The sequence below is a fragment of the Accipiter gentilis genome, chromosome 17, assembly GCF_929443795.1.
Source record: "Accipiter gentilis chromosome 17, bAccGen1.1, whole genome shotgun sequence".
Classification (NCBI taxonomy): domain Eukaryota; kingdom Metazoa; phylum Chordata; class Aves; order Accipitriformes; family Accipitridae; genus Astur; species Astur gentilis.
The window spans coordinates 7,210,493-7,235,323 of NC_064896.1; the positions used below are offsets into that span (position 1 = coordinate 7,210,493).

At 45.0% G+C, this 24,831-nt stretch overlaps 1 protein-coding gene across 3 annotated transcripts in view; it reads left to right on the forward strand.

The window, feature by feature from the left end:
* The window catches only part of HIVEP3 (HIVEP zinc finger 3), a 117,204-nt gene that overhangs the window by 32,996 nt on the left and 59,377 nt on the right, over positions 1-24,831 (forward strand). For 2 of the 3 annotated variants that reach the window (XM_049820564.1, XM_049820566.1), the window contains exons 3-4: positions 10,126-10,190; positions 15,144-20,804. In XM_049820564.1, the coding sequence (XP_049676521.1) occupies positions 15,687-20,804 (5,118 nt within the window). In that variant the 5' untranslated portion in view covers positions 10,126-10,190; positions 15,144-15,686. The remainder of the gene's footprint in view (positions 1-10,125; positions 10,191-15,143; positions 20,805-24,831) is intronic. The other variant, XM_049820565.1, reaches the window with a different exon arrangement.

Here is a 24,831-nt window from a genome sequence, read left to right on the forward strand (position 1 = left end):
AATGATCGGTCCTCAGATTTCAATCACAAACTTGAGCCAACCTCCTGGCCTGGGGGCACTGATGTAGCTGCTCCTCCTGGGTAGGGAAGCCGTCTGCTGAATCTCCGCCTGGATTTCCCTGCAGACCTCTAGCAAAATACCAGCGTCTTCCAGATCCTGATGTAGCCAGTGAGATCCGGTGAGGTCATGACCTGAAGTGATGCAAACTCTTCACAGCAGCAGGGATTACCCACCCAGTATGCCATGATCCAAGGAAGCGAGGCAAAAAATACAAGCTTGCTTTTTGCTATATGGAGAAGAAAGCTGCTTTCTTCTGGGTCTGAGCCTCTGGGCAAACTGCAGTTATGCAGACCGGTAACTCACCCTGGGTAGCATGGAAGTAGCATGACCTCTGGGTGGCATGAGAAATGGGTCTGCTCCAACGGAGCTCCTACCAGAGTTACAAAACCAATAGCAAGAGCCTGCAATGAAAAACTCTGATCCCTTGGCTCTGTTTGGCTCTTGTGCTTATACCAGGTTTATAACTCAATCCTTTTGCTGGAGGCAGCAGCACACAACCTTTACTGAAGCCGGGCAGGCAGGGGAGGTTGCCCACTGCTGTTTGCTTCCCATCACCAGGGATGTCATATGAGTGTGCAGTGTGGCTGTGCATTTGCTCTGTTTTATGGTGGCTTTTGCGGTTGGGTTTTTCTGAGAGGAGGGGTCTAGAATTAAGGACAGATAGGTTCATTCTGACATGCCTTGATATTGCAGTTTATTGGGCAAAAGTGACTTCTTTCTGCTCCCTTTGTGTATGATCAGTGCTTTCCTCTTGTCTCCTCCCTTCTGTGCTTGCAGCTCCCTGGGACGATGGCTTAGCAAGGCAGAGCTGTGGGGTTGATTCAGCAGCAAGCTCCTCAGCTTTGGTCCTGTGTCAGCACTGTGTTTCCTAAAGCCAGAGAGATGGCAAGCTTCACGGCAGGGCAGCCTTGATCCCTCTCTTCTTTCCTTGAGGAGAGAGAAAAAAATCAGCAAGCTGAGAGGGCAAAGCTTTTCATGTTTTCTGTGGAAACTTTCTGCTGAGAGTGTGTTAGTTTTGCTGAAGCTGTGGGAGAATGCTGTGGTGAGCAGGCCAGTCAGTCGTCTCTGCGAGGAGCTCTGGAGGTTGTGGCCTGCATGCTTTTGGCTTATTTCAGTATTGTACATGTCGAATGTGATACTCCAGATTTTCCTGGCTGCCTTTCAAATGCTTCTCACCTTTACCAGTGACTGGCATTTAAACTCTGGAAGGATGCAGCCCTTGGTGCGTTCCAAGCGTTTGCTAAAGCCCTGTAAATTTACTTTGTTTTCTCAGAGAAGGAAATGACAAAAACCCATAGATATTTAATGATTATTTTTTTTTAAGTATAAACCAGAAAACATTAAAAGAAAAAAAAAGTAAGTATGTATGGGCTAGCCAAAAGAAAGTATGAACACCAGAGTTGGGCTGCCAGTAATATATTACAGAAATGAACCTGCCACCCATTGGTGAATTATGGCAGAGGTCCTTCTCCGTCCCATCCAGACAGGATGCGAGATGCTACATCTGCCAATGGCAGAGCCTTGGCTCGGGCAGTAGCTGCTCCTGCTTCCAGCTTGGCTGGTTTCTGGTTTGTTTCCCGTGTGTCAGCCAGTAGCAGCTGTCAGAACATCTTCCTCTGCTAACAGCAATGGATTACAGAAACCAACGGCAAGATGCCCTTCTGTCTGCAAGGCCTTGGAAGTGCGTGTGCAGTGAGGGTGAGGGTGGGTGGAGGTGGCTGGATCACGAGGCAGACCATCGTGTTGTCTTCAGGTGTTAGGTCAGGGTTTTGTTTGCCACCTCTGAGCTGCTTCCCTTGCAGGCTGGGGGCTGGGGGACAGTGCATTTACAAGGCACTTTGTAGCCCAGTTCTACCTTCTCAGGAACATGTTGCTTAAAGAATACCTGTTTTTTCAGAACTGTTGTGTATCTGAAGGTTGGAAAACTGAAACTCCTGTGTAATCTTGCACAAATCAATTCATCAGGAAAAAAAATTGAGTCATTGGAGGAAAGGCTGTCCGTTTGGGTGTATGTATATACTGACACTGAAAGGATGGCAAACCAAAACTGGTAAAACCTCAGCAGTTGTTTCTGTTTTGACAATTAAAGCAATGAGTTGATTGAGCATTGTGTGTTGTTGCATAGTTTGATGTATATGTAGATATACACAAAGGTGCAAATGCATTCAGGAGTGGATGCTTCATTGCCCCACTTTGCTATGCCTGTATAAAGAGAGGGAGCCTTATTGTGGGCTTGGACTGTAATTCTGCATGGGGATGAATGATAATGCAGCTCGCAGCTACCAGCGACCTCCAGTCCCAGTGAGAGACGTTGTTTGTATAGAGACGATTTCTGTAGCATTTCTTCTCCTCGCTTCTGTATTCAAAGCAAACTGGCAGATTTTTGTGATGTGAGCTTGAAAGGTCATTTTGTCATTTTAGTGAGATGATACAATAATCTTGGAGTCTGTTTTAATTTTATTTTGCTTAAGTTTTATTGCGTTTTGCTTAATTGCTTCTGTTTTATTGTTAATGAGACCAAAAGCAGTTTGTGTAATAGCTTGCAGAGTAAAATTATCAAGGAGCAGAGATGGAATTTGCATGTTAAAAGTTTCTTTTTATTGTTTTCATTGTCTTCAAATTCCTCATTTGGTTTGTTCAGTCCTACAAACCTGCTGTGCCCTGCAGGCAACATCACTGACCCATCTGTGTCCTGCGAGTACATCTTTAGGGCAAACTCGTCTGGACCATGGCAGAAGGATGAGTTCTCCATGGGGCAGGATGGTACGCAGCCCATACTAGCACTTGGTCAAGGCAGCGCCTTGCTGCCTGAGCACTCCATCAGTGCTTTGTTTCTGGTCACTTTTGCAATTAGCCACAAGTAGCGCTCTCTTCTTCTATTAATGAAATACACCAAAATTCCTCATTTTCCCCATTGTGTAATAGCTTCGACTCCTGCAGTAGCCAACTATTAGAAAACCAGAGGCTGAGTTAAACAATACAGCTAAGAAGCCCATGACACTTGTTGGTTGGTTTGTTTTTTTTTTTCCATTTTTTTTTCTTTGGTGAAGGCTGAGAGGAATACTACTCTCAGGAAGCCCATGAAATGCAAGATAAACTGGAAAGGAAAATATATTAATTCAGCAGGTGAGCTTCATGCAAGAAGCTAGGACATGCAGGCTTGTGCCTGGCGTTACCCCTGCTGTGGAGAGCTGTAGAAGGCTAAACGAGTTATTACTAGCTCCAATCTGAAAAAAGCACAGTTACAACCTTTTTGCAGAGCTTTCTCTCTGTACTTATGAAGCAAAATGATATAAGACTTATGTAGTCTGGCGTGGGGTCTAAATCATGGGTGGTAAAATCTGTGTGTATAAAACACTGAATACAAGAAATGGGAATTAATCTCATTATTACACACAGTCATGATTTCCTTGCTGCTGCTATCTCTTTTCTGTCATTCAGTACTGGTTTGCATAGTGATTAACTGACCATCTAATTTACGTAGCTGCAGACTTGCCTGCTGGGTAAACCTTTACTCCATTAATTGTTCTGCTGAAGTCAATGAGAGAAGAGGTTCCAAATTGGTCCCTTAAGGACAGCACAGTCCAGGTGTGTGAATAGGAGCCAGGACGAGGGACTTGCTGTGTATCATTGCAGGGTAAAAGGAAATATGAAAAGTTCTGGGACAAACTTGTTTCCGTTTTGGTAGATGATTTGGGGTCCATTTTTCACATTGAGTGCTAAAATCACTGCTGTGTTACTGTGATATTAATTTTGGTTCTCAAATACAGATGATGTACTCTGCTTGCAGCGCGGCAGGGTTCTGGGTCTGGTATGTATTTGCATAGGGCTTGACAAGATGTGTGCAGTGAGCCCAGACTCCTACGCATGCAAAACGGCAACTTCATGACCTGTGCTCTGTCTGACTTGCTGCAGGTCTGCAGACCACCCTGGCTGCAAGGGTGCAATGGGTCTGGCTGGGACCCCCTCCTTGTCCCAGCGGCTGCTTACAGGTCTTTTCAAACTGGAGTCCCATGCTATGAGACAACATTGAGTATGATGTCTGAAAGTTGGCCTGTTATCTGTTTCTTAACATTTTGGCAGACTGACCTCCATTGTGGTTCATCTCTCTTTGTTCAACTTCCCATAGTGCGCTTCCTTCTGCTCCGTCCCAACCTTTGAGTCCACAGACAGGGAGGGGAGTCAGTTCCTCAGGGCAGGAGAAGCAGGGTAGTGACTAGCTGCAGATACAAACCTCCACACTCCAACTTCAGAGCAACTGTGCCTACTCTTTTACCAGTAAATAAAAGGAACCAGGATCGATTTTCTGACCCTGAGGGCCTGTGAGATGGAAGAAATTCACTCCATCTCAGTGTCTAGGCTTTGTGTGTACTCTCTGCAGAAGGGCGAGCTTCATCTTGAAGCAACATTCTGCTTCTCAAACAGCAAAATAATGCAAGACACTCCCTATATCTGCCTGGGTTTTGCATCATACCTCCACTATCCATTGGCTGGTTGGCTTTTGCACAAGGCAAATGGAGAAGTGAGCAGCCAGTGTGCAGCGACTCTTGTGCTCAGCAAGACTGTCCAGACATGGCTGTGTGCTATCCATGGAAGAAAATCAAGGCAGTCTCTGAGGCGAGGTTCATCGATAAGTCAGGGGAGGGTCAAGGGAAACCATTTTCAGCTGATCTCTACAAAGACTGCTGGCCATGAGACCAGGGGCTGTGGTATTGACTAAAACCTCATTCCCCACTGATTCACCCTACAATTACGCGATTGAGCAGAAATCATAAACTCCATCTGAACTGTAGTTGTCCCTTTCTTTTTTTTCACTCCTGTGGTTTGAAACTATGTGGAAACGTTTTGGAAGGTTTCTCAATACATGAGTTTAACCATAAGTCTCAGCAGGGGGAACATACTATCGGGGAAAGGCAATTACTGCTGTATGCAAGACACATTAACTTGGAAAGAATCACCATCTCGCCGATAGCTGGCTTCCCACTCTAGGTTTGGCAGGTCTGGAGCGTTCAATTCAGATTAATTTTGAAAGATTCATTATGCAGCAGTAGTTTCAAAATATTAGTTTACTAATGACTTTCTTGCGCCAGTAAGTGTGTGAGAAGTGAAAGCAGCAGAGATTTTTTACAATCTTCTGGAGGAGATGGTGATGCACGTAATCCCTCTTCAGCTACAAGCATTGAATGGTTCTTGAGGGTCATCTTAAACATTGCAAGAGAACTTGGTTTTCTTGAGTGTTGTTTGCAAGAAAACAGGATTGGTTTCATTACAAATGTAAAAATACCCCAACAAACCCTCTGGAATATAAGAGTGGTATATTGGCATGCCCTTCCTGTCCACAGGAGCCTGACTTCCCAGTTGGGCTTAATGGTGGAAATAGAGCAGCCGTGAGCTGGTCCAGGCAGCACACACAAGACTGTGTGCAAGAGCTGGGTCTGCCTTAAAACTGTACCAGAAGTTTGCATTAGATGGGGCAGAGCTGAGTATTGGGCTCTAAGGTAGGATGAAACTTCTGTGTCTTTTGCATTTTTCGAGTGTGGCCAGGAGGAAGGGAGCTCTCAGCTGCCTTTTGCCGTATCTGGGTTTGTGGTGCAGAGAGCCTTGCTCCATCTCTGGATTTCTGGTGGAGATGCTTGCCAGGCTGCACAGGGCTTGTTGCTTTTTCTTTTTTTCCTTCTAGTTTCAATGGTGATATTTCTGGGAATATTTAGCTCTAAAATATGCAGATTTTGCAATAATTACTCTGTTCCGACTCAAATGCTTTTCTGGAAAAACTGTTTTATGTTATGAAAATAGATTAATCCTTTGCACATGCCTTGCTGGCAAAATGCAGAGCTGCTTTTAGTTGTCTGCCTTCTTCGTGGTGCAGGTACCAGTGCCCTTTGTTGCCTGGAAAGGTGAGGAGGGAAGCTGCTGAAACCATGTGGGGTGTAAGTAAAAGTTAATAAGCACAGCATTCAATCCTACACTTTTTCATGAGCACAGAAAATCTCCTGGATGTCTTCCCGTCTGTTTCTAGTTATATGGATCCCTGTTTATCTCTGTGGGTCTCTCCCTTCCCGTAGTATCTGAGGGCCTCACAGACATTAATGGATGACTCACAACACATCTGTGAAATAAGGAAGTATCCCCATTTTAGAAATGGGGACTAATGTGGACCGTAGATGATATGACTTGCTCAGTTTCACACAGGAAATGTGTAACCGAAGTGGGAATTGAACCCAAGTCACTTGATTTTAGCACTGGATTGCCTTCTCCCCTCGGCAAGTCCACAGCAACTCGGCAGATGTTGCATGTGTGAAATTGGTTTAGGAATCAAACATGTGAACCGTGTTGGTAGATGCCTGAGTTTGTAGCTTTAAAACAAAAACCTGCTGCTTCCTAAAAAAGAAAAGAAAGAAAGAAAAAAATCCTCATTTTAAGAAATCGTTTATTTTCTAACAATCAGCTGCCAATGAGAAAGAATAAAACTTGCTCTGTGCGTCTGCCCCTGGACAGAAGGGAGATCTGGCAGGTGGATTTCAGCCGGGCAGGGTTTGAATGCACTGAGCGGCTCGGGCAGCGGCGAAGTTCAGACACATCGAGCCATCGGCTTCCCCTGGGGAGCACGTCCAGCCTCCCACTGAGCTGCCCTTCCTGCTCGCCTGCACCACGGTGGGTTCTTCCCTGGGACAGCCATCCCGTACCTTTGTAATCGTACACTCTGTTCTCCCTGACAGTGGTGGGCAGCCCTTTCATGCCTGCAGCCTTTCCCCCCGTGGCTCTTGTCCCTTCCCCTCTGTGCTTTGCCTCCTCGCCCCGCTCTGCCAGTGGACCGGGGGCATGCGGTGGGGTAAGTATGGCGTGGGACACCCACTGGAAGCAGGGTTAGAGGGGAGGGGGCTGCAGATGGAGACGAACCACCTGAGCAATATTCACACTCCGTATGGATACAACTTGTTTTATCATTGAGCCAGAGAAGCACAGAGGGAGAGATCTTTTGCCAGTCTCAAGCGTTGCTCTGAGCAATGGAGGATGTGCTTTTTTTCTGTCACTACTTTTTCAATCAGCTGTACCCAATTAGGGAAGCAGCATTCACCCCAGAGCATGGGGGGAAGGTGAGCTGGGAGTCAGCGTGGAGGTCCCCTTGCCCCCATGCACGGGGCTGTTCTTGCCCCATGTTAGCCGCACATGCCCACTCAGAAGAACTTCGGCTCCTGTTAGAGCAGAGTCCTCCTTTCTCCAGCAGAAGCAGATGGTGGAGAGGAAAGAGGAGCGCTGCTTGTTCATGGTGCCTTGGGGAAGAGGGGAGGAGGACTGAAGAGCCCCACAACTTAGCCCCTTCAGTCTAGAAGCTGCTCTCGTAATTGGCTCGATGCCATTGTTGGCAGTGGTTTGGGAATTTCTTACTCAGGGGGTGGCCTGAGGACTGGCTGTCCAGAACAGGCACCATGGACATGATGGTGCTCTGTGGGCTAGCAATGGGCACAGGGACATTAGGAGTTTTTGCAGAGCCCATCAGCATTAACTACTGCTGTACATCTCTTTCTGCAGCAATGCCCATGTGCATCTGCCCTGCTTTGCTCACAACCGTCTCACCTCTGCCTGTGAGCACATCCCCTCTTTCCTCTCTTAGTGTGCAAGCTGCTCATGGCAGCATTTATTTTCTGTATAATGTGACACTGAGAGCATCATTGGGACTCACAGATGGATAAATTGTGGCTTGTGGAAATAGCTTATTGCTGGGTCCAAACCATTCATCGACCCTGGGTATGAGGAAGAAATAGCTGTGTGACCCCATGGTCTCTTGGTGCATGAAGTTCAGCAGTGAGTCTGTCGAGCCCACAGCTCTTCACCCACAGAGCACGACTCTGAGTGCTGCGCTGAAGGTGGGAGCAGGACCCAGGGTGTGCTCCTCTCTCCACCACCACATAGAGCTGCAGGGTGAAGGTCCCATTTGTTTCTCCTCTCTTTGACTCGTGACCACTGTGCTCCTGGCTGCAGGGTGGGTCAGCCCTATCTGGAAAGACAAAAATACACCACACTGGTGATGGGGCTGGGACAGTAAGCTGGGACATGGGACGGTGGCATCCAGCTTCCTAAGGGGCAGGAGGGTCAAGTCTTGCATTTCATCACCATGTGCTTCACAGTGACGCAGGGAGAACCTCTTCTCTTATGGATGCTGCGTTCATAACACCATCTGATTTCAGATACCAACAGGATTTAAGTGGTTTGAGCTGTTGTTTGAGACTTGGATGGATTTTAGGAGGCATGGCCTCAAGGGAGGTGGAATTTCATCCCTCTTCCCAGCCAAACGAGTGCTCCTTGTGCCAGGGTTTGCGGTGGCTGCAAGGTTCCAATGGAGTTAATGACACTTCACCAACTTGTTTCCACTTTGAGCGTGGGAGGAGACAGTGCTGCATTCAGGCGCTGCAGTGCCATCCATCCGCTGCTTTGTTCTTCCTGACCTTACAACTTCTGGGAGTCTGGATGGCAAAATTGGAATGAAAACCTAAGTGGTGAAAAAATTACCTTTTTCTTATGGCTGTGGTTGGGCATGCTCAGGTGAGAGGAGACTGCTTGCCGAAGTGTTTAGTTTCCAAACTGATTCTTCTTTAGATGTTTCTATGTCCCTATCTGCCTGGTCAGAATTGGTGTCTGTGTACAGAGGTGCACGTGTCCATTGGGATGTCCTGGCACATGCCCAGGGGTTCTGCTGTCTGGAAAAGTGGGCTAGTGAGGTGGTTTCCCACTGCAACCTCATCTTTACACAGCTGGTATTGGCACAAGGGAATGGCACTGGGGCTTGCAGCACTGTGTTTTCAGGGGAAGGAAAAGAATGGGGAGGTGGAGGCCTGATTAGCATGATGAGGTCTGTGGTAGCAGGAGGTTGGAGCGATAAGGAAGGTGCAGTCCAGAACTGGACACAATATGATAAAAAGGCAAGGTGGCAGCAAGCTGGGGTTGAAGGCAGGTTGAAGAAGGTGGCAGGAGTGAAGCTCAAAACTTTGGGAATATTTGGGCACATGAGCCGTAAAGTCAGAGATTTTCCTGCAGCAGCCAGTTGTGGAAGGAGTTATGGTCTCTGAACATGAAGCCCCTTGAAGCTTTCACAAATTTGTCACAAAGCCTGAGAGACCTTAAACTGCTTATGAAAACTGGGGTTTCTGTGCAATCAGAACTGTGTTCTGGAGGTGCTTTAGTAAGTAGTAGGTGCTGCCACCCTTTGTTCCTTCAGTGGTTCAGAAATGCTGTGACCATGTAGGAAGGGAATAGAGAGGTGTTTAGTCCTGATTGCATTATTCTCTGAGCTGAGCTCTGGTGGCAGGTTCAAACCCCTCTGCTGCAGAGTGGTTTGCACAGGTGCCACTGGACACAGGATTTGTGATGGGGACATCAACTTGGAGAAACTATACATTGTCCTGTGGAATTGCAGTGCTTGTTGTCTGTGAAAGAAGTGTCTTTTTCTTTGCATATAGTCAGAACACGGTCCATACTCAGGGTCATTTTTTAAAGTAGATCTTAATTTGGAATGTTGTGTTCCCTTATCTAAACCTGGCCCATGTGCAGATCAATTCAGCTGTGTTAGGAGCTTTGTGGAAGGTAAGTATGGAGGATCTGAACGGTTTACTTAAAACTAAAGGTGGTCTAAATGCAAAACTTGGGACTAAATACGAGCTTTGGAGGAAGGCCTGCTGCACCTGCATGCTGATCTGAATACTCAGTATCTGAGCAGACGTGAAATCCATGCTAGGGTTTGGAGCTTTTGTCTTGTGTGCACTGCATCTGCCCATGGCCAACACCAGCCAGGCTGTGGTTTCCCTTGCAGCCTCATCCAGGAGGAGGAATACCCCATGGCAGCGTGTTTTCTACGAGCGTGCACGTCACCATCAGGGTAAATGTGCTGAAGGAGGTGAATGCAGTCACCAAGGGCTTCTCCAGCTGTTGGGACTGAGTTTGTGTACTGTTTCGGTTACCAAGCAATCCTCTCCATCAGGGCACCTGATGCAAGTCCTGCGTGCTCACTGCTGAGATGGCATTTTAATAAACGCGCATTACGATTCCAATGTGCTGTTTCTTTTACAGACTGAATTAAATCGTGGGCAAACAAAAGAGAGACACCGTCAAAATTACAGACTACCAAGTCCACTGTAAGTAATCTTTGTTTTTTCCCTAGTGACTTATCCTGGATGTGTGCATTGCCCTTTGCAGTGGCCTCAACCTGGGGACAGGACTTGCTTTTCTGTTTGTCTGGTTTACTTTGCTTTTTCTTCAATATATTTGAGAAAATTTTGCCTGGCAAGTCCTCCCAGTGCTGCAGTAGAATTTTATATTACTGAGTCTAGTTACAAGAGGTAGTGACAGGAGATCTACTACTGCTGCCCGCTGTTTGCATTGTAAATTGGTCTCCGTCATAAATCAGTTTAAATGTCTAAGGTGGCATCTGCCCTTTTGTTCAAAGCTACAGTTGCATTCTAGTTGCAAAGACCATGATCTCCAGGTAGCAGAATGCCCTACCACCCTGTGCTTTGCCCATCACCTTATCTGCTTTTATAAAGCATGGACATGCAGGGTTTTTGTAAGAACTGAGGAACATTGTGGGCTACTGAAAACAGGGATCTGTTTTCTCACAGATGTGTCTCTTCAGACTGATTCATATGTAGACTGTAAAGGGGTAAATGCTGAATGTGGCTTTCCCGTAGACAGGACCTTTTAGTGGCTGCCAGTAAGAAGGGAGCTGTACCTGTCCCTCAGAGGAGCAGAAGTAGGAAATTGTGCTTTGCCTAGTTCACTCACTTTCACAAAACTTGTAAGATTTTAAAATATATTTAACATATGTGACATAAGTTGGTCATTCGTTAAATTTGGTTAAAATTGGCCAAATGGCTGAAAAGCTATCACAAGGAATAAACAGGCGGATTTTCTACTAGCACACCAGGCATTCTCACATAAGCCTGGCATCCTTAAAAACAGGCTAAAATTTGGTGCATAGAAGAAAATGCTGTTATGGTTGGAATAGTATAGAAAAGGCAGAATTGTAATAGCTTCCCACTAATCACACTGGATCTCGATCTGGCTGGGACAGGACCAAACAGCAGAGAAAATCCTTTCATCTGCTTGAATATTGCAAACAGCAGAGTTTTGCCACCAACGGGGTTTTAAGAATCCGCTGTAACAAGATGTTTCAGTGTCCTGGAAACAAAAGACAAGAGACAGAAAGCCAAGCACTGCAGTTTTCCACATGTCACTTGAAAGGAATGAATTCTGGAGGCTAACCACAACGTAGAGAAAGGCCTGATGCCTTCAAATGTCTTTTCAGCGATGTTCCCACCTGGAGCTCAGGTGTCACATGCAACCTGCAGCATTTCTCTTCAACTTATGGGGGGTCTTAATCCCAAATCCAATGGTAAAGAGCTTGTTTGGGTGCATGGCTGCATGTACGTTGTGATAATCCCAGGCACAGAGGGGCCAACCTAAGGCTTGACACTGGTTCCTCAAACCCTTTAGGAAGACTTAGATGAGGTTTAGGATTGGGAGAGACTGTGCCTGGGCCTCTTTGCAGGAATTCATTTCAGCTGTAATAAGGTAATTCAAAATACCAACAGTTGTGATTTTCTAAAAGAGCATTTCTAAGCATTTTATCTCAGGCTTTAAGGTAAAATTCTGGTCCCATTAAAATCAGAAGGAATTCTGTCATTGATTTCTTTCATCAGGGTGGCAGCCTTTGTTTCCGTCATTGCAAATGAAACAGGCATTTCTGTTCATGTTCGCTCCATTGCATTTCAAGTAAAACCCTAAGAAATTATGTTTGAATAGAAATAATAGCTGGAATCCCCAGTTTTAGTGCCTGCACTTTGGATTTGGCCACAGACATGCAATGTTAGCATCTGGAAACCATGTGCCATAAAATCCATGTGACTTTTTTCTTAAAGAGTTGCTGATGTTGTGCCAATGCCATGCACTGCCTTGCTGCGCGTTAGCTGCTGTTGTACTGTTCTACAGAGAACACAGTGCAGAATACATGCTAAGTGAAAGTGATAAGCAAAAATAGTAGAGGCATAACACATGACAAAGAGAAGAAGCTACTTGGGTCATGAGGAGGAGGAGATGAAAGTAAAAGCAAAAGATGTGCCTTTTCTGAGGAAAAAGGGGAGAATTGGGAAAGTGTAATGAATATTAAAAAGCTGAAGTCTGAAGATAGATTTTGAGCAAGGTAAAGAGCATAGAAACTGGAAGGAAAATGAGGAAGATAAAACAAGAGTCGGTTTTCCCACCCCCGTTAGTCCCATTGCATTTCCAGAAGGAGCCAGTCGGAAGCTGTCTGTGTGCAGAGGAGCTCTGTGGAGCACTGACTTGTGCCAGGCCCCTTGTCTCTGCCAGCTGGAGGGATGCATCAGGCAAAAGAGAGAGGAGCAGGAACAAGATCTCTCATCTGATGTAATGCAGTGAGATGCTCCTTAGCTACTCTAGGTTGTATCTGAGCTGGGCAGAAAAGTGTTAGGCATCTGCAGCCAGCTTTTTGGGAGCTCTCATTCCCTTCCTCTACCATGCCTCCAAGTTCATAGGGAAGAAACCCTCCTACAATTTTTAGCTGGGTGGACTTCATTTTTTTCACCACTTTGTTTTGCACTGTTGAATTTTGCTTGTGAGAGGTATCAATCTGGAGTAACTGCATCCAGCTAGGAGGATTATCTTTTGCCATTGCCATTCCAGGGGTCATTTTCAGTAATGGAAAAAATATGTAGAAAGTAGCCTGAATTGCCCCAGAATGGCTGTGCTCACTGCTGTAGGCAGCAGGTGTGCTTGTTTGTTGACCAATTCTTTAAACGTTAACTTTTGTGCAGAGCTTCTAACAAAATCAGCTGGGGCCCATGTGTTCATCAGAGGAGGCTGAGGATGGTCTGAACATTTGGGATGATACTGAATCATCTCAGGAAGCTTCCTCACAACCCTAATTATTATACACTTAGTAGTGGATATGGAGCCTATAGGAGAAGACACAGTATTAAAAAGTTTTTCAGGCATTCTTGAGTTGGGAGTTCTTAAATGTGAGTGCTTGAGCTTGTGGGAGGCAGTGTTCACTTTGCGCTTGCTGAAAAAGGCTCTGCTTAAATCCACTTTACCAAATTAATATGCTCTGTGTGTCATGAGCGGGGCAAAGAACAGCATCTTGGGCAAAAATCAACATGATAAATCAGCTCCACAATTGTCTTTGATCTTGAGTAAGTTCTGTGCTATAAGTACAGTGGTCTAAGTCTAGCCCAGACCACGGTCAGTCAGCATCGAGGAGCCAGCACTCTCTAAAAAGGGGGTTCAAAATGTAATGAATTACTCTCATAGCAATGAGCCCATAAACATAAGGCACCATTCTTAACAAGCTGGGACAAGTGTAGGTGCTCTGCAGGTCCTGGGAAGATGTGAAGCTCATGCTGGAGGGGAGCAGAACCTATATCTGGGGAAAAGGAAGATGAAGTTTAAAGATAGGACGGATTTTCTGTATATTTACCTAAAATGTGGGTGTCACAGGTGGCCAAGTAAGCCACTAATCCAGTCAATAAGAGATGACATCTCAGAGCAAATAATCTCACTGAACTGAGACCTTAATGTGGGATGCATTGCCCTTGCTGGGTCCCTTATTGGCACCTGCCTCTCTTAGTGATAGTATGGGGAGTTGTGTCTAAGGACTTGAACTCTGACTTGTGGCCATCTAAGGTTAGGTGAAATCAATCCTATCCAAAGAATAGACAGTTTTTAACCACTTTTGTAAAATCTAGTTGGTCATGATGTGTCCTAGGGTGTTATCATATCTTTAGACTCTGCTGAATTAAACTAAGTTACCTTACACTCCACATCTCTCTTTTCTCATTGAATGTGGAGAGTCCACAGGGTTGTAGAAATGAATAAGGAGTGGGTAATCCTTGGAGGACTTAATGTTGAACACAACCAACCTCTTCTGCTGGCTCTTCACTGTTGCTCCTCAACATGAAGTCAGGCCATTGTGCACCTAAAATCTCAGTCCCCTGTGCTTCCCTGTTCTACCGGGTTTACATTTCAGCCCCAGCTATGCACCCTCCCCCTGCATGGGGCAAGATCAAAGCAGCAGGGCTTTGAGCAATTTCCCATAATTAAACCAACACAATTCTGTCATAGCAAGACACTGCACCCTAAGGCTAATAGCTTCGTAAAGAAGGAAGCCAGTTTTTTTCTCATTGTAAATTACATGTATCAATTTGCTTCACTTAAAAGCACCATCTTTATTTTCCTTAGGAGTATTCCACCCATTTTCTATTCCATCTCTTGGTGATGCTGTCTTATTTCAGTGGAATCGGAGTATTTCCTCCCCAAGTGTCTCATTAATAGCTGTATTTGCTGACAAGGGTGGTAGGTTTAATAGAGCCTCCCATTCAAATTCATTGTAAGAAGGGTTCCCCTTAACAGACAGCCAATTTCGACATCCCGCCTGTATGAAATACATGCATGCTTTAGAAGTTGGATTTGCACCATTGTTTGGTAACAAAAAGCAGGAAATTAAAGAGGCAACATTTCAGTAAAAGAGTGTGTGTGCTTTCTCTTTACCTGCTATTCTTGTAAATGACACTGAAGATTACTGCAAGCTTAAGAGTCGATTTTATACAGAAAAGATTTGCTTTTTATTTGTCAGTGAATGTATGTGCTGCATTAGGCAGTGTTTTGTGTTTAGTCAGCTTTACTGTGTAGTCTGTTTGGAAGGAAAATATAATTATAAAAATTGTAAAACCATAAAAGTTTGCAGGAGATTAGAAGGAATTCAAGTTTGAAACCATTTTATACATTTTTCAAAACTGTCTATGTTTCAGGTTACTGTCTTTTGTTACTGCTACAGAGCCAGGTTATGTATGCATTAAACTGAGCATGAGTCCCTGAGGTTTGACTTAGTACAATTTATATTTAGATTACCATTAAAAATAATGTCTCGTGAATGGTAGACATTCAGTCAGTTATTCTGAATTACTTTTGTGCAAAATATTTACTGTTGTTCTCTATAGGAATAGCAGCATTTAATTACTTAAATACAAATGCTAAAGTAATTTTTTCTGTTTGTTTTCTTTTGGATGTAATTACAGAAATGTGGGAAATACTTTTCCAAGGCTTTTGAACTCAAAAGTGGAACAGAAGGAAGACACAGGGGGACATACACCGTTCAGTGTTATTTTCCTTGCACAGGAAAAAAAGATCATTATGAGATGAGCACTAAAGTCTCAAGTTTTCAAAGGTTTGCATAACAAACAAGAGACACATTGTGGGTTGCATCTTGACTTTGAAGGCTTGCCACTGTCAACTGAAATAAAATGGCAAGGTTTAAAGCCTTAACCAAGTTCACAAGGAAAATATTTGGACTAAAAGTTTTGGAAAGTTTTCTCTCTTTGAAGTAGTTTGTCATGTGTTACCAATGTGAACTTTATTGACCTTGAAACTTTTTTTTTTTTGAATCAAATAGCAACTAGTGACACTTTAGTAAAATCTTAAATCAACAACCATCTCCTGGCGGCTCCAGCTTCGTAGCAAATGCAGGCAAAACAGGGAATCTACAGAAGAGACCTTTATTATTCGTAAATGAAGCCTGCCAAAACCTTCCCGAAATAGCATTCAAAGACCCTTTTAAGGTCATGGATCCTGAACAAAGCCAGAAGAGCACAAAAAAAGCTGAGGAAAGTCCAAGAAAGAGGCTTCCCAAAGGAGAGGCTTTCCAAGCCAGTATTTCGTCCACAGCTACGTACCAGGGCAGCTCTGCTTCTTCGCAAGGAACCCCTCTCCGAGATATCATATCGCAGCAGCACTTTTCTGGTTCTTTGTCGATTCCAAGAGAGGAGTCTCAGGAGAAGACTGGACATCAGAAGCAACCTAAGCCTTCCTCTTTTGAACATCCTCCCCACGTTTCGCAGCTTCAGCAGCACGCACTGTCACCAGCATTTATGTCTCCTGGGAAACCAGAGCATGTCCTTGAAGGTCCCACGTGGCAGCTAGTTGATCCAGTAAGACCAGGTCCCTCTGGGTCCTTTTCATCACCTGGGCTTCATTCTCACCACAGCCAGCTCTTACCTTCCCATTCACCAATCATTCCTGGAGAGGACATGCCGTCCGTTCAAAAGGTCTATATCCCTCGCCCTTCACAGGTTTCCTTAAAACAAGCTGAGGAAGTGCACAAGAAGGAAAAGAAACCTCAGAAGCCAGGCAAATATATTTGCCAATACTGCAGCAGGCCTTGTGCGAAGCCAAGTGTGCTCCAAAAACATATCAGGTCACACACGGGTGAGAGGCCATACCCTTGCATTCCATGTGGCTTTTCTTTTAAGACTAAGAGCAATTTGTATAAACATAGGAAATCTCATGCTCATCGAATAAAAGCTGGACTGGCCTCAGGGATCGGAGCAGAGATGTATCCATCAAGCTTGGAAATGGAAAGGATTGGCGGGGAGGACTTTGAAGAGCCAACAGAAGGAGAAAGCACAGATTCTGAGGAGGAAACGGGTGCGATGTCAGGCCATTCGGTAGAGCTCTCACCCAGACAGAAGCACACCCTGTTGTCCAGTAGTTTGCTGAGTGGAGGGAGCCAAGGCTCCAGCCACGACCGGTGTTCATTGTCTCATTCCAGTATGTCTCAGTCTCTTGAGGACAGCACCCAGTTTGTGGAGCCATCGTCAGACCATGCTCTGAGCCATAAATCTGAAGATACCCATACTATAAAGCAGAAGCTTGCACTCCGCTTAAGCGAACGGAAGAAGGTCATAGATGAGCAAGCTTTCCTGAGCCCTGGGAGCAAAGGGAGTACTGAGTCAGGCTACTTCTCAAGATCAGAAAGTGCAGAGCAGCAGATCAGCCCACCAAATACTAATGCAAAATCTTATGCAGAAATTATTTTTGGGAAATGTGGTAGAATTGGGCAAAGGACTGCAGCATTAGCTGCAAACACAACCCAGGGGTTTCCGCACCTGTCTACTGAAGAGAAACCTAGTATGGTACCTTTATCTGTGCCTAGAACACAGGTTATTGAACACATCACTAAGCTAATTACAATTAATGAAGCTGTTGTAGATACCAGTGAAATAGATAGTGTTAAGCCTAGAAGAAGCTCTTTATCTAGACGTAGCAGCATTGAATCTCCAAAGTCTGGTGTATATAGAGAACCGTTTCAGTTTGATATCAAGTCTGGTTCCAGTAGCCAGTTGGATTCATCAAAAGTGTTGACATCCCACAGTGAAAAAATTAAGCCCGAACAATCATTGTTGTCACTTCAGCAATCCCACAGTGCCACAGAGACAGTGCCTCTCCTAAGAAGCCACTCAATGCCTTCTGCTGCATGCACTATAAGCTCCCCACACACCTTTAGAGGTAGCTATTCATTTGATGATCACATCATGGAGCCTGAAGTCTTAAGCCGCAGTCAAGCGTTTTCTTCCCATCCTCGCATGCTAAAACGACAACCAGCTATTGAGCTACCTTTGGGCGTAGAATACGTCTCAGAGGAGGTTAGCTCTGCGAACAAAGAAACTGTTTCCAAACCTCCTGAGGAGACTGAAACCAAGGAAAGCGATCTCACCAAAAAGTCACGGAAGGGTCCGAAAGTTAAAGGGTTCATGTACGAGTGTAACGTATGTGGTGCTCGGTATAAGAAAAGGGACAATTATGAAGCCCATAAGAAATACTACTGTTCAGAACTGCAGCTCTCAAAGCCTCGTTCTTCCACTTCCCATACCTCTTCAGAGACTGAGAAAAGTGTTGCGGATCCTGAAACATGGCCCCAGATGATGCATTACAAGCTAGGGAGCAGTTTGGAGCTCACCCCGCTCCGAAAAAGACGAAAGGAAAAGAGTCTCGGTGATGATGAAGAGCCTCCAGCTTTCGAGTTGTCTGACACTCCCTCCTCCAGTACTGGGCCAGGGACTCAGTTTGCAAACCCAGCATCATCTGATGTCACTTTAAACCTAACCCGTGAATCCATTAAGTCACCAGCAGATCCGGGTAAATCCGCACCTTCTGATGTCAGTGTCAGCTTTCATTCCAGGAATACCAAACCGGCTTCGAGTGCGGAGGGCAAAGAGAGAAGAACAACCTCAAAGGAGATCTCCGTCATCCAGCATACGAGCTCCTTTGAGAAGTCTGACTCTATCGAGCAAGTGAGCAGCTTGGAAGGAGAAGACAAACCCTTGTCACAGTACTCATCTCAGCCAACACCCCAGCACAGCCGACCGCCTCACTCCCTGCAGCCCAAGCTGGTACGCCAGCCCAACATCCAGGTCCCAGAGATTCTGGTCACAGAAGAGCCTGACAGACCAGAAACGGAGCCAGAGCCTCCTCCGAAAGAGCCAGAGAAAACAGAGGAATTTCAATGGCCGCAGAGGAGTCAGACCCTTTCTCAGCTCCCTGCAGAGAAACTCCCACCAAAAAAGAAGAGGCTGCGGCTGGCAGAAATGGCTCAGTCCTCTGGAGAGTCCAGTTTTGAATCAGTCTCTCTCACCCGAAGCCCAAGTCAGGAAAGCAGCATATCCCACGGCTCCAGCCACTCTGTCTCGTTTGATCGTGAAGATCACAGCAAGTCAGAGTCAACTAGCCAACCCTCTGAATCCCACCCAAAGCCTCCTGGCGTTGGCTCGCATATGTTGATGGTACCAAGCCACCATCATCATTCCAGGGAAATGAGGAGATCTGCTTCTGAGCAGACACCGAATGTGTCCCATCCTTCCCAGATGTCAGAGACCCGCAGTAAATCATTTGACTATGGGAGCTTGTCATCCACTCCTGCCTCAACCCCTGGCCCCTCAGCCTCCTCAGCTCCACAGGAGAGAAGAAAATGCTTTCTAGTTAGGCAAGCATCCCTCACTAGACACCCAGAGCATGAACCAGACTCAGCCCCAACAGGCCGGCCAGAGACAGAAGATCCGATTCCTTCTTCAAGTAAATCTCCTTCAACAAGTTTGCCCCATCAGCCTCCATCTTCATCCCCTTTGGCCTCTCATGGTACTTACCCAAGTGAAAAGAGTCAGCCAAAAGACAGCCCTCAGCCAGCATATACCCAGCCATACACAGAAGCTCTGCAAGTGTTTCATCATCCTGTACCACAGCTAACGCTGCATGAAAAGCAGTTCATGTCCCCACAAGTTTCTATCTTTCCCTACCAGCATCTCCTGCCACAGCCAGGGCAGTCTGCAGAGCTCTTTGCCGCACACACTATGTCCGACATCCTCTCTGCTCAGTTCACCATGCCTCAGATTCCTCCTTCCATATTTCAGACCCCACCACTGCCTCTCCCGCAAACTCTCATCCACCCAGCCCCGCTTCATATCGCTCCTCCGTTAATGTCTCACCCTGCCGAGGTGCCGTTCAGGCAGCATACTTCATTCCTGCCAGTGCATTACCCTGGCTCCTCACCGATCCCCTCAGCCTTTTTTCTGCCTCTTCAGTCTCAGTTTGCTCTCCAGTTGCCAGGTGAAGCTGGTGGACATTTACCGCAGATCAAATCCAGTTTATTCCCAGCAGCAGGAACCTCCAGTCTTTCCCCATGCACAGAATATAGCTTGGACAGTAGGTTGCACCCTCTGACCTGCACAAGTCCTTCAGTGTCTGTATCCACATCTCAGCTTGTCGTTCCTACGCGGTCAGACCCAATGGTGTCACTTGTTGTCCCCGTTCGCATACAGACAAATATGCCGTCCTACGGGAGTGCGATGTACACAACGCTTTCCCAGATTCTGGTCACTCAATCCCAGTGCAGTTCCTCTTCTATTGTTCTCCCGAAGTTTGATGATCGCCAGCCGAAGGGTACCCTGGTCTGTAGTGCTGATGTTCATGGTCTAGGTTTTGATCTGGCACAGATGATCACAGAGGATCAAAGAAACCTTTTCCAGAGCCCGTATCTGAGAGTGCCCTTACCCTTACCAGAACGAAAAGGCTATATGCCACTCACCTCCCCATCAGACAGTGTCCTTGGACTAGAAGGAGGCCCATCAACAGTTGGTGGAAGCAAAAGGATGCTCTCTCCAGCTGGTAGTTTGGAGCTTACAATGGAAACACAACAGCAGAAGAGAGTGAAAGAGGAGGAAGTGTCTGAAGCGGAAGAGAAGTTGGAAGTGGTGAAGCCACCCAGTGCAATAGAGGAAGGGAAAAAGCAGGATAAATCTCACTTTCTTACAGAAAGCCAAGGCAGGGTCGAGGTTGAAACACCACCTAGTTTGTCCTTAGAGCAGTCAGAGCCAAAGGAAATCCCAAGTACTTTGCAGCAAGCTGTGTCCCATTCAGGTTCTCCAAGTTTCGAGGCACTGGAAGAGTATAAGCAGCCAGCTGGCAAGCAGTTCCTCAGCAAGGCACCTTTGCAACCTGTGAAGAAAGAAGACTCCAAAGAACTGGTGGAGCAGTCTCCACCAAACCCTGCAAGCCCTGCACCTCTGTCTGAGGTCACTCATAGTGCAATGAAGTCTCGAGAAGGTACAGATACGAAGAAGGTACTTCAGTTCCCCAGTCTCCACACAACCACTAATGTCAGTTGGTGCTATTTAAACTACATAAAGCCAAATCATATCCAGCAAGTTGATCGACGGTCTTCAGTGTATGCCAGCTGGTGTATTAGCTTGTATAATCCTAACCTTCCAGGTATATCCACTAAAGCAGCCCTGTCCCTCCTGAGGTCCAAGCAGAAGGTGAGCAAGGAAACCTACACCATGGCTACTGCTCCACGTCCAGAGGCAGGCAGGCTTGTCCCGTCCAGCTCCAGGAAGCCAAAAATGACAGAGGTAATGCAATCCTATATATTTCTCCTCATCCATTTGGATACATGGGAAGAGGGGGATGAGGGATGGGGTATTGCTATTCTTAGTTTAATAGGAGTTTATTCATCCCTCTCTGTTTGGTAAGCACTTGTTCTCAGTGAAACTTTTAGAATGAAGAAGCTAAAACCCAGTGTAATAAAAAAAAAAAAAAAAAAAGGCAAGCCTGCTCCAAGGCAATGTGCCATATTTCTGTTCTCCAGTTTCTACTTGCCTTGTAATCAAAAGAGCATGTAGGAGTCACCACCGCACCACGAACTGCCACTGCTCGAGCACAAAGGATTAGACTTGATTTGCATTTGTCTTGATATTTCAAATAGCTTTACAACTTTTTTTTTTTTTTTTTATAAATGCTGTTATAATTCCATACATTTTGCATGTTATAAATGAAAAAGGATTACCTTGGGGAAATGGGATTCTGTCTGGTTGTGCATCTACTGATCTCACATTAATGAACATGGAGAGGCATGCTTAAAAGTATTTAAAAATATTAAAGGGAGATTTGCAAGTGTATTTAGGCCCCCAAAGAAGCGTAAAGGCATGCAGTGACATTTATAAAAGTGCCTCACTAGGTTAGACATGGAGTCTTGTTAATACACCCCTGTCATTTGGTCCATTTAGTTAATGTCCTTAGCTGTCTGCCGGCTTTTCCAGGTATCTAAGGATATTTTATACCTGGTCTTTAGAGTTAAGGGGAGCAAGGCAAACAGCTTCACAGGGGCAGAGCTCACCAAAGGCATCGGCTATATGGGCACAGAAGTCTTTGAGACACTTCTGGTAGCTGCCTAGTGTTACGTATCTCATTGTGAGGCCAGACTTTTCCCCTCTTGCTTAATGCTGAACCATACAGATCCCTTTAATCCAGATCATGTTCATGTAGATTAGCAAACAGAATTGCTTTAAAGATTTTGCAATTTGATATTCATCTCAAGTCAATTTATATTGATGGATTATTCATTTTATTTCTGTATCATGAAATGAACTCTGAATATTAAATTTATCATAATCGCTGCTGCAGCTGCTGCTTATAAATATGTCTTAAAATACACAGTAGAGTCACTTTGATTCAATAAATCTTTATTTCTATTCAGCATTTCCATCATTCTTCTGCAGAAATCCAAAAGACAGAATTTCTAGGGACATAGGGGCAGATAATTACCTGTGCAGTGCAATAACCACAGTAATGCTTGATATTTATGCACTCTTTTTTCAAAGGATTTTATCTGAATGGTGTCGTACCATCCTTGATTTCATTCCCTAATAGAAGTGCCTGTGCTCCTCTGAGCTTTGCTCTTTGACATGGTGCTAAAATGCACACCAAGTGTGTGTTTCAGAAATATAAGACCCTCATACCCTGAAGTTAAAGGTTAAGCTCTAGACAGGAATTGTTCAGCCCTTAGTCATCAAAATACATATTTCACTGCATGCATTTGCTCAAAAGACTCAAAAACCTTTTAGACCAATCCCTATAAGCTGACTGGTGGTGAAAGTTAAGGTTTTCATGGTACAGTTTGCAAAAGTAAGAGTTTGTCCTGCCAAATTTACCTAGAAAATGGTGTAACCTAAATCTAATATTAATACCTGCTGCTTAAAGGAGTACGGTTTGCAGAAATTATGTTAATTTCAATAGAGATAAATTGATCTCATGCCAAGCAGAGAAATAATTTTTGATTAGATGATCAGTGGGAGTGAAATCCTCAGTTTAGTTTTTAAAATACATATGACTGGCACAGATTAGGAAGTAGCGTTGCTGGTTACTCAGGAAGATGCGATTAACAGGAGCTGTGTAGCAGTAGCATCAATCAGAGGTTGAAAGTTCAACCTTCAGTTAACTCTGCTCTAGCTATTTCCCTTAAATATTTTCTTCTTTATGTAACTGTAAGTTGTCAGTCAACACAACTGAAAATGTAAAACAGCTCTAATATTTTGTACAATTATGCATGCAGCAAGCTACCAGCAAGCAGTAGTACTGTATATACTGTCTACGTACTTGGCTTGGTTTTTAAATTACCAGTGGGATTTACTGGGCAGATCAATTCTGAAGTGACTGTAGGTTCCACCGTGCATGTAGGGATGGCTAATTACACTGTATCGGGCTTGCACACTTTGTAAATTAAATGAGATTGTAAAAGGGGATAGTAGTGACTGTATGATTTTGGCTCATTCTGGTGCCTTTCATCTGTCTATGTTTTGTGCTTCAAAAGTTGCAATAAATAAACCTCATGCTACATCTAGAAAGTCAACTGTTTTGTATTCCTCAGTAAATAAGGAAATGAACTGGAAGGTTATCACTAGCATTGTTACGAGCGTGTAGCTCATTAACAGCCAAGGTTTAATTTTTGAAGGTGCTCAGTGTGTCTCCTACCACTGATTTCTCTGAGCACAGACATATCCTTGTCCAGAGACACCAGCTCGAGACCGTTTCTGTTGTTAAATTGTTAAAATGGTTCCTGGCACCGTTCTGTCCTGGGCTGATAGCCCTCTCCCAAGCAATTCCTGGGCACATTTAGGGAAATAGCACAGGACAAGGACCGTTCTCAGAGGCATCTAGGAAGAGTATGTGGGTCTGATGGTGTGGACATGGGCTAATCTGCACAAGCCAGCCCCAAGGGCAAAGAGCAGTCCCAGTGCATTTAATACTCTAAGCTGTGCTCCTGAAATTACTAGACAAGTTTGAAATGTTTGACCTCAGTTTTGCAAAGCTACTTTTTAGTGAGTCCATCCCTCCTCCTGCTGAGCATCTGATGGTAGTACCAGGAGCGTGCTGCTGTGGAGGCTGGGTTATATCCCACTGAATTTTGCATGTCTCAGTTTGAGCTAGTCACCCTTTGGCTTTCTGTATAACCATGGGAGACAAAGAGGCACCTCTTGGGTGATTCATCCCCCCTTAAGATAAGTGTCTGAGGTAGGGCAGATGAATCACCCTTGAGAGCTGCCACTCTTTCCAGCAACTGTAAAGAGTCAAGGGTGACCAGCTCTGCTTTAGACTTCTGCCAGTTAGTTGGCTACGTTCAGGCCAAAATCCCTCTAATAACCCTGGTCTCTCAAACAGCTTCAGTCTGTTTCCATAAATTATATATAAAGCAAGGATATGGTTAATGCAATTGAACTTCAAAGATATTCTTGAACTTGTGTAAAAAGTAGCCTGGGTGAAAGGCAATCTGCTTTACTCTTTCACAACTTTGGAGACCCCTGTTATTTGTACTGTTATGTTGTAGGAGGGCAAGATCCCAAGAATTCATTCTGGATGTAGAAAGCTCCCCTTGCATCGTACAGAGCTAGAGAGGCAGCTGTAATATTTAGGTCCATATATTATAACAGATAACTTTAAACATGCTAGATGAGATGTCAGTGCATGACTTTAACCTTGGTCTAAACAAGGGGTGGCAAGTTTAACAATGAAAAAGCAAATTTTACCCTGGGAACATCTGGGGAGGTTGAGGATTATTTTCTCCCGTTGGTTTTGTGGCTTTCTCTGTACTGCGCCCCTGGCAACAGGGTTTCGGTGAAGGAAATCACCCGAGAGCTTTGACTGTCAAGTGATTTATATCAAGTTTAGATGGCTAAAGTCCAAATTTCTGTGAATGTGTGTGTATGTTGGGGGAACCCAAAGGTTGAGGTTAAATATATGAATTCTACAGATGACTCCACTCTAGACCTTTGTAGATGTATATGTCAGAAAGAGGATTATCCAAGGACAGAGCAGTGGATTTGAGAGAGACCCATGGCTCCACCACATGCTCAGAGTGACCCCGGCCAAGACACTTCTCTTTATGCCTCAGTTTTCCAGTTGGCAGGAGCTGGATAATATTGAGCCACCATATGCAGGGGGTGATATAAAAACTTGTAAGTGGTCACAGTAAATATAACATAACCAGCAGGGCTCAAATCCAGAGGCCCTGTTTGATAAGAGGATGTCCTAATTACTGCACTTAGCTGTCAGGAGCAGCATGTGTGGTAGATTGCTGGCTCTTTCTGAGGCTGTTTGGTCTGT